The 16972-nt window shown below is 34.4% G+C and overlaps 2 protein-coding genes across 2 annotated transcripts; one reads left to right on the plus strand and one right to left on the minus strand.

Moving 5' to 3' along the window:
- Positions 1-2433: 2433 nt before the first annotated feature.
- On the minus strand, positions 2434-3465 carry LOC131803860 (uncharacterized). Its single transcript, XM_059125647.1, has 2 exons — positions 3324-3465; positions 2434-2730 (listed from the first exon to the last, which is right to left on the minus strand). Exons 1-2 carry the CDS (start codon positions 3438-3440, stop codon positions 2530-2532), a joined length of 318 nt encoding a protein of 105 aa, XP_058981630.1. The 5' UTR covers positions 3441-3465; the 3' UTR covers positions 2434-2529.
- A 10923-nt stretch (positions 3466-14388) lies between these two features.
- Positions 14389-16444, plus strand: LOC131803832 (GATA zinc finger domain-containing protein 4-like). The gene is made up of 2 exons (XM_059125568.1): positions 14389-14406; positions 15067-16444. Coding segments are annotated over exons 1-2 (1350 nt in total). The 5' UTR covers positions 14389-14405; the 3' UTR covers positions 16416-16444.
- The last annotated feature ends 528 nt before the right edge of the window (positions 16445-16972 follow it).

Genomic DNA, 16972 nt, shown 5'->3' on the forward strand with positions numbered 1-16972 from the left:
ACAAAAAATATTTGTAATAAAAGTTCTTAAACAGAATATCTTCCCTCAGAACAGTCCGGTTAATATGAATTTACTTTTGAGCATGGAATATGCCCGTATTTGGTTGAAGGAGAAAAACGATTTTCTAAAAGATCGTGCCAAAAAGGCAAAACCAAAATTCATCAAAAATGACTACTGGAAATGGATTGAAAAACGTCAACCGAAAGCTTATAAAAGCTGTGAGGCCCAGGGTTTGAAGAATCTCAATATAAAAGGGAGAAGTTAAAGGTGGTTTACATATAATAAATCGAGTGGATTTCAACTATCATTTTCATAGCGTACATGTCAAATGAAATCTACTGGATTTGAGATGCAATTTCATTCGCGTATACGCAATGGAATTGACAGTTGAAATCCATTTGATTTTTGAAGTGTACACGTATTTGTAGCGGCAAAAGAGATTAACTTCTTTTACGAGATTTTATTTAATTTTACGAGAATTTAATGTCTTTAAGGAGAGTATGTGTCAAATAAATGACAATTAAAGCGTGTTTACATAAAATGAATCTAGTGGATTTCAACTGTCAATTTCACGTAGTATACGTCACATATTAGCTGATGTATACGCAGTGGAATTAAAAGTTAAAATCCACGCGATTTATTATATGTTTAAAACATTGAAAGTAGTTAATGAACAGAATATAAATGTATTTAAAAGTGACACCAAAATAATGCAAGTTATATTCTCCGATTTGTTGCTGGATGATTACTGCGATGGCGCGACTCCTTTAGCTTGCATTAAACTCACTACCAGAAAAGTAACACATATTGATGAAAAATAAATAGTTTTTACATTTGGGCGCCACTTAGCACTCGATATTCTAAAAAAAAACCTTTGAGGATGTATGCTAGATAGGATAATATGAATTTGAGCAAGACTTGCGTTAAAACAGCAATAAAGTTAAAGTAGTTTATACATTTGGGCGCCACTTTATTATAAATAATAAATAAGTTTTCAGTACATTTGGGCGCCACTTACCACCCGATATACTAAAAACCTTTGAAAGTATATGTTACTTGGGATAATATGAATATGAGCGAGGCTTACGTCAAGAGCAACAACTAAGTTTAAGTCGTGTATACATTTGGGCGCCGCTTTAATATCTGCAAAAAATCTTTATGGATGGAAATTATTTAAAAAAATGGGTTTAGATTAAGAAAAAAGTTTGTACATTTGACTGCCACTTGCCACTCGATTTTCTAAAAACCTTGGAGGATATATGCTACTTGGGATAATATGAATTTGAGCAAGACTTACGTCAAAAGTAACAATTCAGTTGAGAAGGTTTGTTGATAGAAATATTAAAGTGTGCCAAATATGAATGGAATCGGATGTTAATTTTGCGTTTTATGAGCTTCATGGATATTCAAAATTCTGACCCCGTTTTTGGTAGTACCAGCCTATTAATTCCATCTTCACACCAGATCTTGGGTTAATAAAAATATTGTGATGCGTGTAATTTGAAGATAATCGGGCTGATACATCACGTTTTATAAGAGGTAGAATTATTCCGAATTTTGACCCTTTGTGGGGGAGGTACCAGGAGAAAATGTCCGATCTCTACCATATTTATAACCGACCTTGTGTTGATAGAAATATTGAGATGTGCCAGATCTGAATGGAATCGGACGTTAATTTCGCGTTTTATGAACTTCATGAATATTCAGAATTTGGGTCCTTTGTGGGGTAGGTACCGGAAGGAGTGGACCGATATATTCTATCCTCACACCAGACCTTGGGTTAAAAAAAAAAAATATAGTGATATGTTTTAATTTGAACACAATCTGACATTTACATCACAATTTATAAGAACAATAATTACTCAAAATTCTTACTCTTTGTGGGGAGGTACTTGTTGAAGCAGCCCGATATTGTCCATTTTCACACCTGACCTACAAAGCTGGAGCAAGATCGGATTGTCCCTTCTCTCCCAGTGCAATAAAATATTATTTTTTAAATTTCGACCGAACTCCATCTAGGTTTGACAATAATATTACCAAGTTTGCTCCTTTCGAGAGTTATGGTGCGCACAAGCCAGACAGACACACAGACGGACGGACATCGCTAGATCGACTTCAATGTCCTGAAACGGATTTGGTCCAAAGAGACCTAGGATCTAAAACCGTTATTTCGATAAGGCACTTTTGGAACATAACAAATGATACTCTCAGTAGCCATTTGGTTGAGGGTATAAAAATCGAAGCGGTTCCTGAGAAAGGCGTCGCTGAGGCTAGGCCGATTGGAAAATTTTCCGTTGCATCTTATCTTTCCCTAAAAAAATATTTACAAGACTTTGGGCAAGGGTAGGGGATATATGAGAATATTTGACGAAACAAAAAAGTCTCCAAGTTCAAGGTATCTTCGCAAAATTAATGTCTTTTCTAAGGCTCTTTGACTATCCTTTATTTAACTCGTCAATTTTATTATTAAAAATATAAATTTTTTATGTCACTGCAGTGTTAATTTTTGCCTTCTGAACTCCAAAATCTCTACAGCAATTTATTCACACCCTGAGCCTTGCAATAGAAATTATCCTTGGGTTTGCGTTTTTCCAACCACTTCTTGTAATCGTTTTTAATGTGCTTCGGTTTGTTGCGATCTTCACGGGCTTTATAGAATTCATCGCGTTCCTTGGTCCACTGGCGAGCATATTCCCAGCCCAGTAGCCAGCTCATCGATGGAGGACAATCCTAGAAAAGAGAGAAAAATGAATTACTACATAATTTGAAAATAGAGAAAATAGAGCACAGCTTCAAAAAGAGAAAAAATCATGTGATCGATGAGAGAAGATAAAGTCCAATACTGAATCAACACTTGGGCGCCACAAAATTGTTGTGACTTGTAAAATTTCAACTAATTTAAAATCCAGGCTGTTAAATAGATCGAAGCTCAGCTTGGGCGCCATTATGGTGGTTTGTTATTAACTTGTAACCAAACTCCAGTGTTAAAGGTTTGGACACATAAGCATCTCGACGTCTTCGCATGGCATATTTTGAGACTTTATTATAAAGGGATGTCAGATCCGCACTCGAATCATGCCGTCGTTTTCCCTTATAATATGGCATTAATATTCCTGACCATGTATCCACACCTTAAGGTGACGGTACATAAGCAGCAGCATCATGGCTAGGCATATTAATGTCTAATTATAACTGGAAACGACCGCAATATTCGAGTGCGGATCTCTGGCATCCCTTTATGATATGTCACAAAATATTCCATGCGAAGACTTCAAGCTGGTGTAAATTTTTTGTCTTAAGTTCTGTTCCCTGGTTTGACTTACATCATTTTCAAACGACGGTTTAAATTTGATTTTTTCATCGATAAACACATGCGATTTGAGATTATTGCGTGGACGCTTGAGATACGATTTCGACCATTCCGGTATAACATTGGCCATTATTTTTTTTGATGTTTTTTCTTCAATTTTTATTTCAAATTTAAAAAAAAATAATATTAACTCCATTCAAAATTTAAAAAAAATGTCACCCTTCCCCCAAAATGCAGGGCCTTCCAACAAGAAGTGTTGTTTTTTGAAGTAACCGGTACTTCGGTAGCGGCATTCTATTTTAACGTGGTTGCCGGCTTCTGATTCGCCCATATGTTGATTTTTAAGGATCGCCACATAGTATTAATATTAGGAGAGGCAAAGTAGTTCTCTCAAGGCTATTCTCACACTACTCTCTTCTACTGGTTTTATCATCAAAAAAGTACGGAAACACATCATATATTCAGGAGACTAAAATGGCTATAAAGGTCAAAGGATGGTGTACTTTTTATAAATACTAGCAAGTGCCCTCTACCTCGTCAGTGTTCCGAAACCAAGGCCTTTTATCTTTTATCTCAATTCCAGACACCAACAGAGACCTTTATAACAAGAATATTAGGATTTCAGCTTTATCCCTTCAACCAAAACTAAATTTAGATCCACTTAGTACTTTGCGTAAAATTGTAGTACAAATTTTTAAAACCAATCTCAATTCCAGCTACCGACAGAAGCCTCTATATTAAATTTTGGGATTGCAGTACTATCCCTACACCGAAAACCCAATTTAGTACCTTTTAGTACTTGTCGAACAATTATGGTACACATTTCCAATAACACCTTCATATCTTAACCACAGACATCAACAGTGACATCTGTATCAAAATTCAGGAATTCAGCTTTATTCCTTCACCCAATATCAAATTTTGTACTATTGTACTTTTCGTAGTAAAATAGTACGTATTTCCAAAACCACCTCCGCATATCCATTCCACATAACAAGAAACAACTCAATATCAAATTTTGGGGATTCCAGCCCTATACCTTCAGCCAATACGGAATTTAGTACCACTTAGTACTTTTCGAACAAATGTAGTACACATTTCCGAAAATACCTCCACATCTTAACCACAGACACTAACAGTGACATCTATATCAATTTTCGGGAGTCCAACTTTATTCCTTCATCCAAGACCAAATTTTAGTACCTTTTAGTACTTTTCGTACAATTTCCAAAACCACCTGCATATCTCGATTCCAGATACCAACAGACCCTTAATATCAAATTTGGAGATTCCAGCTCTATCCCTTCATCCAATACCAAATTTAGTACTTTTCGTAGAATAATAGTACAAATTTCCAAAACCACCTCCATGTCTTAACCACAGACACCAACAGTGACATCTATATTAAATTTCCGGAGTTCAGCTCTATTCCTTCACCCAGTATCAAATTTAGTACTATTTAGTACTTTTCGTAGAATAATAGTAAGTATTTCCAAAAACACCTCCACATCTCGATACCAACAGAGAACTCAATATCAAATTATGGGATTCTACCTCTATCCCTTCACACAATATCAAATTTAGTACCATTTAGTACTCTCATACAACTATGGGACACATTACCAAAACCAGCTCCATATCTCAATACCAGATACCAGCAAAGGCCTCAATATCAAATTTCAGCATTTCAGCTCTATTCCTTCACCCAATATCGAATTTTTTACTATTTAGTACTTTTCGGAAAATAATAGTATGTATTTTTAAAACCACCTCTGCATATCCATTCCAGATACCAACAAACCACTCAATATAAAATTTGGGGATTCCGGCCCTATCCCTTCAGCCGATATCAAATCTAGTACCATTTAGCACTTTTCGTACAATTATAGTACACATTTCCAAAACCACCTCAACATCTCAAACCCAAATATCAACTGAGACCTCAATATCAAATTTGAGAATTCCAGCTATATCCCTTCATCCAATACCAAATTTAGTACCATTTCGTACAAATATAGGATGCATTCAAAAACTACTGCCAAATCTCAAACAGAGATAGCAGCAGTTTTTTTTTAAATATCAAATTTCCGAATTTTATTTCTATACCTTTAACCAAGACCAAATATAGCACAAACCTATCACCAACAGGATCCCAATACAAAATTTCAATTTTCAATTCATTGACCCCATGTCAAAAGGTCATTCACCCCATGTCAAAAGGTTATTGACCCCATGTCAAAAGGTAATTGACACTAAGTCAAAAGGTCATTGACCCCATGTCAAAAGGCCATGGACCCCATGACAAAATGTCATTGACGCCCTGCCATAAGGTCATTGATTCCATGGCGGTGGGTTTACTGATCGATTCTATTCACAAACAAATTTCATATGGGAAGTGTTTTTTCTAGCCCTGATCTAAATATTGCGTTTTATGAAAACACGTCCGGTGGCTTAAAGAGGCTATTTAGTTTTATACAAATTTGAGTTACGCCTAAAAGTATGCTATAGAAATACTAAAGATAAATGGGCATTTGACTTGAACATAATGTATAATCTCTCCTCGACATGGAATCGACAGATATAGCTTCCAAAGGTCTTACACATATAGTGTATATTCTAACAATTTTTATTTAAATTCTGTATTCACCCTCAATTCATGATGGACCATTTAAAAGGAAAAAAGCTTTTTACCTCGCCAAACACAGTTCACCATACACATTCGGAGTTACTTCACCACTACACTTGTTTGATTAACAGCTAACTTCCTTCTTATTCACCAGAGATTATAAGTGCATAGTTTTCTTTTACTGACATTAAAACAACATCCCTCCCCTCGCTCTCCATTCATTCCATAAAACATTTGTAGTAGTTTGCAATGCACTTTGCAATTGCATAACGGAAAAGACAACAGCAAAAAAAACTTGTTTTGATTTAGTGCGCCAACTCTATGTCTGATTTGGGGGCTCCACTCAAAGAGAGTTAGAAACAGAGAGAGAGAGAAACAGTTTCATTTGAAGCACATGTTTTCTTGCTGAGAACACCCACTTGTCGATTGTCTGCAATGGCAAAGGAGGTGAGAAAAATAACATTAGAAGAAGATGAGAGTAGAGTTATGGCAAAAACACCACACGCACACACACATATGTACTCAAATAAATGTTATGCGGCTTTGAGTTGTTTACGTCAACAAATTGTTGCTTGTTGTATACAGCTTTTTTATTTACGGGCCTGGCTCCATAACAGAACGACAAATTAAAAACTCAAGAATGGCGTGGGAATGCAAAAGGAATGTTGAAGAAGAAGAAAAAAAAAGAAAAACAAACAAACACACACATAGGCAGATAAAGGCATATACTGCATTTGAATTGTCTATTTTGCCCACCATGAAGGTGTAAAGTGTGCTCTGCAGGTCTTTTTTGCATAATGGCGCGCAAAAGAGAATTTCTGCTGGCATGGATTAACGGCACGGCTTTGGAAATGAAATGTGAGAATGTGTGTGTGTGTCTGTGCGACTGACTGTGTGTGATTTGTGGCACACAGCAAACAAAGAGATTCTTATTAAGAAAATTGTAGACAAATAAAACGGTACTTTGTTGGTGTTGGCTGGCAATGGGTGGTGAGGCGGAGGGCGAGATGCCTCGACACAAAACCTGGTACAGATTTGTGATGGTCAGTTCGGTGTGCAGTGGAAAAATGCCAGAACATTAGTAAACAAATGGATGGTCCGATGAATGGATGCAAAGCCAAGGCAACGCATAAAATTGTGGCATTCATAGCGGAACAACAAAAACAACAACAGCAACAACGTCAGTGCTCAGTTGGATGGTTGCTGGCTTGATTAAAACACAGATATCATAGACACTGTGTCGTAGACAGTTGTGTTTGGGGGGCACTACATTGTCGTCGACTGCCGACGTCCTCAGTCGTTGTTGTTATTGTCGGTACCGACATGTTGCCGAAATGTGTGTTAGTAGAAGAAAACAGACAAAAATAATAAACAACAGCAGCAGCAAAAAAAAAAAAAAACCCCAACATCGTTGTTGTCGTCGTCGGTCGTGTAATTGAATTGAGCAGAAAGCTCTTTTTGCGATTTTTGTGTGTGCAGTTTTGAGACGGATTTTGTTGTGTTTTCTTTTTTGTTACTCGTTTCAGTTTGATTACCGCCGTCGCACATAGCAAAACGGTTCGCGTAATAATAATACATAAACAAAACGGTTTAACGAATTGCATAGGGGAAAAAGAAGGAAAAAATAACAAAAAAAAAAAAAAAAGGAAATTGTGAATAGATTTTTTTTTTGAAAAAAAAAAGAAAAAGTATATTTAACAAATAATAATAAAAAAAATAATTAAAAGAAAAAAGTTCAAGTGTCACATCACCCCCAAAACAAGTGTCAATGAAAGGGCAATAAAATTCACCACCTCATTCCCCAAAGCGTAAAAGAGCAACAAAACAAATCAAGTGTTTAAAAATCCATAACTAAACAACAATTATTTAATTAATTATGTACCTGTCTAAGGCATCAACATTTAATTGACAGGTAAGTGTTAAAAATCATTGCAATTTGAAGAGTTTTCATTATTCACCACACCCCTCCACATTACTACCCAAACATATGCTAGTTATGACATTTGACATTAAGTCAAAATTCATCACAGTGACATTGAAAATATCATTGCTACATCGAATTATCATTGCGGCGTTAAGAAATTTTTAACAAAAATCATTAATTTTATTAAATATATTCAACAATATGTTAGAAAAAACATACTAACCTATGAAAAATACATATGTACTCACCATCCTACCAACCAACCAACATTGTATTTTTGCTATTTCTTCTTCCTTCACTTGTTAGCTTTCGTTGTTTTTCTTTTATTCTCAGCTTTCTTCTTCTTCTTCGTTTTTTTTGCTTTGACAAAAGATGGGGATTTCTTTTACGCGTTTAATACTGGAAAATATACACATAGGAGATCGTACAGAGTGAACTGGATACTTGCAACAGATGGTAGGGACAACAATTAAAATATCCTTCACAAAATTTGAGCTAATAACTTAAATGTGTATAATATTTTACTTTTGGTAAAAATATTTGTGTAATCTATTCCAATTTACACAGGAACTAGTTTTGTTAAAATATTCACTGTGACGAACCACTGAACTAGTTAGCCAAATACAATGTCATAAAACCTTAAGCTCCGTTTCCGCACATTTATTGGTAGAAATAGCACAAGAGTGAACTGTCAACAATTGTGAGAAAAAACTTATCACAAATGAGGTCCCCATAGCCCCCATATAACTGATATTTATGAATTGTGCAGTTCACGCTGGAACTAGTTTCGTAAAATTATTCACTGAAATGAGCAACTGAACCAGTTTAATTGAATGGTTAATTACGATGTTTGCTGCGAAAGTTCAAATTAATAAGAAATCTTGTAGACGTTAGAATCGAAGATGGGCTACATCGGTCCACGATATTGTATATTCCCTATATAACCCTATATTCGGTGTTTTGATGATTTTAGTCACATTTTTAATGAAATTGTCTGAAACTCTACACAAGGTGTTCTGCGTGAGCACTTTACCCCCTGAAAAAAAATTGTCTATATACGTTCACGATATCGTATAGCCCGCATGGTGCCCCCGATATTGGGTATTTTGATGATTTTAACCACATTTTTCAATAGAATTGGCTTGAAATCCACACAAGGAGTTGTTTCTGAGTACTTTACCACCTGGAAGATAATTGTCTATATAGGTCCACGGTATCGTATATCCCCCATATAACTGTAATTGCCGACATTCGGTATTTTGATGATTTCAGTCACAGTTTTTCAGTGAGATTGGCTGACATTTTACAGAAGGAGTTTTGTGTGAGTACTTTACCGCCTGAAAGAGAATTTTCTATATAGGTCCACTATATAGTATAGCCCCCATACAATGGTGGGCCTCCGATATTCGGTATTTTGATGATTTTAGCCACATTTTTTCAAAGGAATAGTCTGGAAATCCACAACAAGGAGTTCCCTTTACCCCCTGGAAAATAATTGTCTATACAGATCTACGTTTTAATGTAGCACCCATATAACGCTACCCCCAGATATTAGGTATTTCCAGTATTTTGGCGATATTATTCACCGGAATTGCATAAAATTTCGAATTTGAAGTTTGTAATGGGTACTACAACCTATGACGGAAAATTGTCTATGCAGCTCCATCTTAGTATACCGCCCATACAACGGTACCTACCTTTATTAGGTATTTTGCTGATATTAGTCACATTATTCATTAGAATTGTTTCGAATTTCGTATTTAAAGTTCGGAATAGTTACTACAGCCTGTGACGAACAATTACTTATCCAGCATCACGTCTTCGTATAGCCCCCATATAAAGGTTTTAATTTGAGCGGTATTTGTCGACGGATTTTTTTTTTTTTTTAATTTTTCAAGTTTCTTCCGAATGTTGGAGGTTATAAAAAGCTCGCCCGGCCGAATTTAGCTGTTTTTTTACTTGTTAGTGGTAGAAATAGCACAAGAGTGAACTGTCAACAATTGTTTTTATATGCTCTCTGACTTACTCTGGTTAAGAAAAAAGTTATCTCAAATAGACTAGTTTCGTCGAACAATTCATTCAAAGGAGCAAGTGAACTAGTTATGCAAATACAATAATGCAGGCTAGTAGGTAAGTCCGAATGAACAAGAAAAATTAAACTTCTGCAGTAGAATCGTATTTCCGACGCCTGGGGCAAGACAAAACTAGGAATGTACCCTTGTTATATCCTCCAAAATAGTATGGAGGGTATATTGAAAGATACATTTTACACCCCACAAAGTATATATACTCTTGATCAGGATACAATTTTATGTCGATTTAGCGCTGTCCATCCGTCTTTATGTACGTCTTTGGGAATCATTCTAGCTTCCGAACGAATTGAAGTAGGTTGATAAAATGTTTCTCAAATGTATGTTTAGTATGCAGGACTTTTGGGTTTGAAAACGGGCTATATACGCTTAGGTATAGCCCCCATATAACTGTACCTTCCTATATTCGGTATTTTTTAAGGTTTTTTTTTTTTTTAATTTTGTATTTAGAATTCGTAATGGGTACTACAGCCTATGACAAAAAATTGCTTATACCGGCCCACATCTTTGTATAGGTCCCATATATCAGTACCTCCCTACATTCGGTATTTTGATGATTTTAGCGACATTTTTCACCGGAATTGTTTGAAATTTCGTTTTTGAAGTTCTTAATAGGTACTACAGCCGGTGGCAGAAAATTGCCTATGCTAGTCCAGGTCTTTGTATAGCCCCGATATAACGGTACCTCCCTATATTTGGTATTTTGATTATTTTAGCTACATTATTCACCGGAGTTGTTTGAAATTTGGTATTTGATGTTCGTAATAGGTACTACAGCCTGTGGCAGAAAATTGTGTGTGAAGGTCCAGGTCTTCTTATCAGTACCTCCTTATATTCGGAAATTTGACGATTTTAGGCAGAATATTCAGTGAAATTGTTTGAAATTTCGTTTTTGAAGTTCCTAATAGGTACTACAGCCTGTGACTTGCCTATGCTAGTCTGTGCAGGTCCACGTCTTCGTATAGCCCCGATATAACGGTATCTCCCTATATTTGGTATTTTGATGATTTTAGCTACATTATTCTTCCGATTTTTCAAGTTTCGTAGTTGAATATTGTAATGGCTATGCAGATTCACGTATTGGTATAGACCCCAATATAACGACTATATTCGGTATTTTTAAGATTTTAGGATCATTTTTAACGAATTTAATTTTTTTGAAAAACTCGTTCCAAATGGTGGGGGGTATACAAAGTTCGGCCCGGTCGAACTTACTGTTTTTACTTGTTTTTTTTTTTATATCTCATCTCATATCTATTGTGCAGTTCATACAGAAACTAGTTTCGTTGAATTATTCATTGCAATGAACCCCTGAACAAGTTTAGTTGCATGTTTCATTCAAACTAACTAAATTAACTAGTGATTAAAAATACAATAATCAGGACTTGGTTAGATCGTCCGTAGAAGAGTCGTATATTTGAGGAATAGGAATTATTTTTGAATTATTTGTGAAACTCGATTCTTCGGGTTTTATTATCTTGAAGGGAGTATCCGATTTGATCCAAACATGGTACACCATAATATTAGTGTCAAACTTAAATCGAATTCGGAGGTGGGCAATATCGGTCCACTCTTTCTGGTATCTCCCCCACAAAAGATCGAAATTTTCAAAGGAAATATTTTACTGCACAGAAAGAGAAAGGATAATCCGATTTTGCTCCAACTTTGCAAATCCTAATATTTGCATCAGTTCTAGGTCAGATGCGAAAATGGACAATATCGGTTCACTCCATCAAGTACCTCCCCCACAAAGGGTCAAAAATTAATTATAACTCTTATAAAATGTGATGTGAAAGTCCGATTGTCTTTAAATTACACACACCATAATTTTTTTTATTAACCCAAGGTCTGGTGTGAAGATGACATATATCAGTCCACTCCTTATGGTACCTCCCCCACAAAGGGTCAAAATTTTGAATACGTATGAAGCTGATAAGACGCGAAATTAACATCAAATTCCATTCAAACTTGCCACATCTCAATATTTCCATCAACACAATTTCTGTTATAAAGATGGTAGAAATCGGACTATTTCTGGTGGTACCTCCCCCCAAAATAAGCATCTCGTTCTCTGCAAATTACAAACATCACAATATTTTTATCAACCCAAGGTCTGGTGTGAAGATGGGAAATATCGGTCCACTCCTTCTGGTACCTCCCCCACAAAGGGTCGAAATTTAGAGTATCCATGAAGCACATTAAAAGGGAATTAACATTCGATTCTATTCAGGCTTGGTACATCTTAATTTTTCTATCAACGCAAGGTCTGTTATAAAAATGGCAGAGATCAGACCATTTGTTTTGGCACCTCCCCATATAGGGTTCAAGATTTTAAAAGAAGATGAAATATATGTGCGAACCCCTTCTGGTACCTAAACCACAAAGGGCCACAATTGCGATTCTTTACAATTTACCATATCTTAATACTACTCTTAACCAGAATTTTGAGATGAATATGTAATTCATGAATTCGATTTTCTAATAATTTTTCTCATAACAATATTTTATCTGTGTTAGATGAAGTGAGAAAATTAAATACTTCGGTCCACCATAATTTCTAAAAATTATCAAAATTATAATCATAACAGAAGTCAAAATATATTTAAATAATCGAAGATTAGCTGAGAGTAAACATCTGTCGGCAAAATCGACTGATAATTTTTTACTTGTTTAACATAATCCTTCTCGAAGCCATATCAATCGTTCTATGGCAATGTTATTTGTTACGAGAGGTCAAATTTGGTGGAAATCGATTCAGAGTTAGATATACCTCTTATATATTAATTTCCTCTGATTGGAAATTTTAAATGCTCTAATACGCATTCACAAAAGGTTTATAGTTGGTATCTACTTCTTATAAATTCCCAATATAAGCGTTTATTTGTTATTTATTTATTTCATATTGACAGCTACGAAATACCGGGTAATTCAAAAACACATCTTATAGGAAAACCCTATAAAAGCAATTTTACTTTATTGGTTACTTGAATACAGACCACACTGTTTCTACGACGTTCGTACGTCGTTTCAAGACAAATACCAAGAAAAACAATAACATCAGCACCATCACACACACACACATCCACATAAGAAATCCAAAGGAAAACAAGAAATTCACCACGAACATATGAATTGAACACAACAAACAAACAAACACACACACACACCATCATTATTATTATTGACCACCAACCAACGAACCATATTTATTGACTGAAAAACAAGGTAACTATGAAAAATTACAGTTGTTTTCCTTTTTGTTGCTGTACAAAAAAAAAAAAAAAAAAAAAAAACAGGAAAGACGTTAAAAAAAAACGACATTTAAAACAAATTGCCCACCACCAACCGTCCGCTAATTTGTTGATGTAAACAAAACATTAGAGGAGGGTGCTGTTGATTTATTTTTTCATTGAATTGCATTTTGTATCACTTTGTCGGTAGGGATTTTTAGTGTGTTTGAATTTTATTCTGTGATTGTTTGATATGTTTTTTTTGCAAACATATGTTTACGTTGTGTTGCTTTAGTTTTTTTTTCGTCATTTTTTCATCCACTTACCTACCCCATTGAAGAGGGTGCTCTCTCTCTCTGTTTTGATTTGCATATTCTTCATTTTACGTTAGGGGTCTCTGTCCACATATCTCTTGTTGGTTACTCTCTCTCTCTCTCTCACACACAGTGTAGTAATGAATAGAAAAGTACCGCAGAAATTCCACCACATAGAGTAAATCCACAAATTACCGTAAGCTCTCATTTCAATTTCCTTTGCAGAGAAAACTTTGCTTTTAGTAATGACAACGTGGCGTTTTTTTCTCTTCGGGAGTAACATTTCGTAATTGTAACCCACGTTTGTTAAACGTAAGGGTTTCAAGAAATAGTCACAATTTTAGTTTTCATTTAATCTATGGGTTCTATATTTTAATTAGTCAAAAATTTCAAACATTAATTTTAATTTAAATAAAATAAAATTACTAAATTGAAAAAATTCCTTTTCCAAAAATAAGTTTTTCCATGAAGCCCATCACAAAGTTGGTAGAGCTCCACAACTCTACAAGTGATATATGTTCCGTTAACTGACCTTAATACTGTAGATGACACTCCTAATGCTTGTTGATTTATTTTTTCCACCACACATAGCTCTTTCGGGTTTCCAAGAATTTGCTTCTCTTTTATGATGACAATATTTGCAGATCTCTCTCCTCGCTCTCTTTCCCTATCATTCTTTTCCAACCATGCCATGCATTTAATCAACCCCACAAAATGAAAATCCATCAGCACAAGTTACGTATAATCATACTACCCCTGATAAAATTGATAAGTTCTTGGAAACAATTAGCCAACAAAACATGTACAATTATTGCACTGTAAGCATAAGTGAATTTGACATTCTTTAGTTTGACTTTATTTTATTTTTCCAGTTAAAACTGTCTGGAGCTGAGTATACAATTATTTACAAAAGTGTGTTAATCAAATTTCATTTAAAATAAACTTATGCTAACACTGCAATAATTAATTAACAAATAATACCTGTAGAATAAGTAAATTAAAAATGTAAAAGTTAGTCTTAGTTCCATCCTCTTAGTCGCAAGTCGACGAATAAATAAATAAAAGAAAGAAAAAAAAAAAAGAAAACAATTTTTTTTTTTTTTTTTTAATAAACATAATTAATCAGGTTATCTAATTGGCGCAGTCGGTAGGATCCTTTAGGAATTAAAAAGGATCCAGTGAAACGTACCTAAATTATAAATAATTAAATAAATTCTGCGAATCCTACGGGACCCTCCAGGATTATAAAATAAACAATAGTGCAGTGAATAATTCAAAAAATTAAACACCACTAAAATAAACAATAGTGCAGTGAATAATTCAAAAAAATTGAACACCACTAAAATAAACAATAGTGCAGTGAATAATTCAAAAAATTAAACACCACTAAAATAAACAATAGTGCAGTGAATAATTCAAAAAAATTGAACACCACTAAAATAAACAATAGTGCAGTGAATAATTCAAAAAATTGAACACCACTAAAATAAACAATAGTGCAGTGAACATTTAAGTTAAGTGGACACCACTAGATAAAGGAAGTCAATCCTTTTTTTTTTTTTCTTTTAAAAGTGTATTCGCAAAGGCAAAAAGTCTTCGACAAACGAAGAAGAATGGAGGAACAAGCTCACATCGCATCCGTAAATGTGGCAGAAGAACTAGCCAGAAAGGATCAACAATTGGAACGGTTACGCCAAGCATATCTAGAATTGCAACAGCAAACACAAGAACTACAACAACAACAGCGTAACCCGGTGTTATATGATACACAATCAAATAATGCAAAAGACAACATTTTAAAAACGATAAATCATCTACCCATTTTCACCGGCACCGGAGAAGTAACGGTGAACAGCTTTTTTAGTAGCACTGAATACTTGCTGTCAACTATACAAGATGAAAATATTAAGAAGGAGGCCATAAGAACAATATTCTATAAAATAATCCAGGGACAAGCTAAAGACGTCATAATAAACATACCCACACCGGACAACTGGCAATTAATCAAAGAGACTTTAAAACTAAGGTATAGACCGAACGTGGAACCACACAATATATATAGGATGATAGCCAACTTAAAAGTAAATTCGGTAAGTGAATTAATAATAGAGTTGCAGAATCTAAAATATAAGGCAGATGAGTTAATAGTTTATTACCGAAATGACCACTATATTGACTTATCAAACGTGGACAGTCTTTTAGTAAATACAGTTAAGGAAATGACACAAGGTACACTGTTAGACAAAATTTACGAAGAAAGAAACATTAATGATATATTAAAAATATTGACAAGAAGGAGATTTGAAGACACATGCATTAGGCCAGAATATAGGAAGTTTAGGACTAAAGACGACGTAACATTTAGACAAAATCGGTCGCAAAATAGGAATAATTTTAATCCGCAGATTAACAGTAATAACCAGGGATATAATCAACGGAATTGGTTAGGACAAAATAATTTTAGGTCGGATATTAGACAAGAACGAAATAATAATGATAATAATAAAACCTATAATAATAATAATAACGATAACTATAATAGGAATAGAAACTTTAATCATTCAGGACAGTATAGAGTCCAACAAAATAACAGTTATAATAATAACTATAATAATAGGAATCAAAATGGAAATTTTAATCATTCAGGACAGTATAGAGTCCAACAAAGTAACTATAATAATATGTCGGGAAATTTCAGAAGGTTTCAGCAACAGGTAGGAAACCCTAGGCCAAATTTCAGCCAAAATCGCTTGAATCAACCTAGGCAAGACCAGCAGGAACCTATGGAAATAGACAATATAGAAGTAGATAATTATCGAGTAGTAGGAAACTCTGAACCAAATTTACATCAGGATAACGGACAAGACCAAAGACAAAATAATTTTTTTCGGAAACAACCTCCGATTGTTTACCTACCATAACCATTACGATTAATAAAAGGAAATATAAAGCTTTGATTGATACAGGCGCAAACTTAAGCCTGATTGACAGTAAGGTAAAAGATTTTGAACGAGTTTTACTAAAACAACCTATAGAATTTAGCACCATAACTAGGAAGGACATAATTAAATTTGAAGTTATAACTGACGCACCTATGGAATTTAACTTACCAAATTATACAAAAATTAAGTGGAAAATGCAAGAGTTAAAAGGAAGAAAGTACAATTTTATTATAGGAGTTGATTTACTAAACCATTTTAACACGATGATAAATTTAATAGACGGACACATAACATTTAATAACAAGATTACAAAATTTTTAATTAATCCATATAAGGATTTGGAAATATGTTCATTGGAAAAACTGGAAGTTGACTTGGACAGAATTCAGTTGAATCATTTAAATGCAGAGGAGCATTTAGAAGTTACGAGAATTTTAAGAAGATTCGACAAAATATTTTTTAAAGAAGGGGACCAATTGACAAGTACAATGACAATAAAACATGAAATAAGAACGACAACAAATGAACAGATAAAT

Source organism: Musca domestica, unplaced genomic scaffold (genome assembly GCF_030504385.1).
Source record: "Musca domestica strain aabys unplaced genomic scaffold, Musca_domestica.polishedcontigs.V.1.1 34, whole genome shotgun sequence".
NCBI classification, from domain to species: domain Eukaryota; kingdom Metazoa; phylum Arthropoda; class Insecta; order Diptera; family Muscidae; genus Musca; species Musca domestica.

Excerpts from the sequence above, each read along its gene's own strand:
- LOC131803860 (XM_059125647.1), bottom strand. The coding sequence starts at position 3,440 with ATGGCCAATGTTATACCGGAATGGTCGAAATCGTATCTCAAGCGTCCA. Across the intron at positions 2,731-3,323 it reads AACCGTCGTTTGAAAATGAT|GATTGTCCTCCATCGATGAG; the intron begins GTAAGTCAAACC and ends TCTCTTTTCTAG.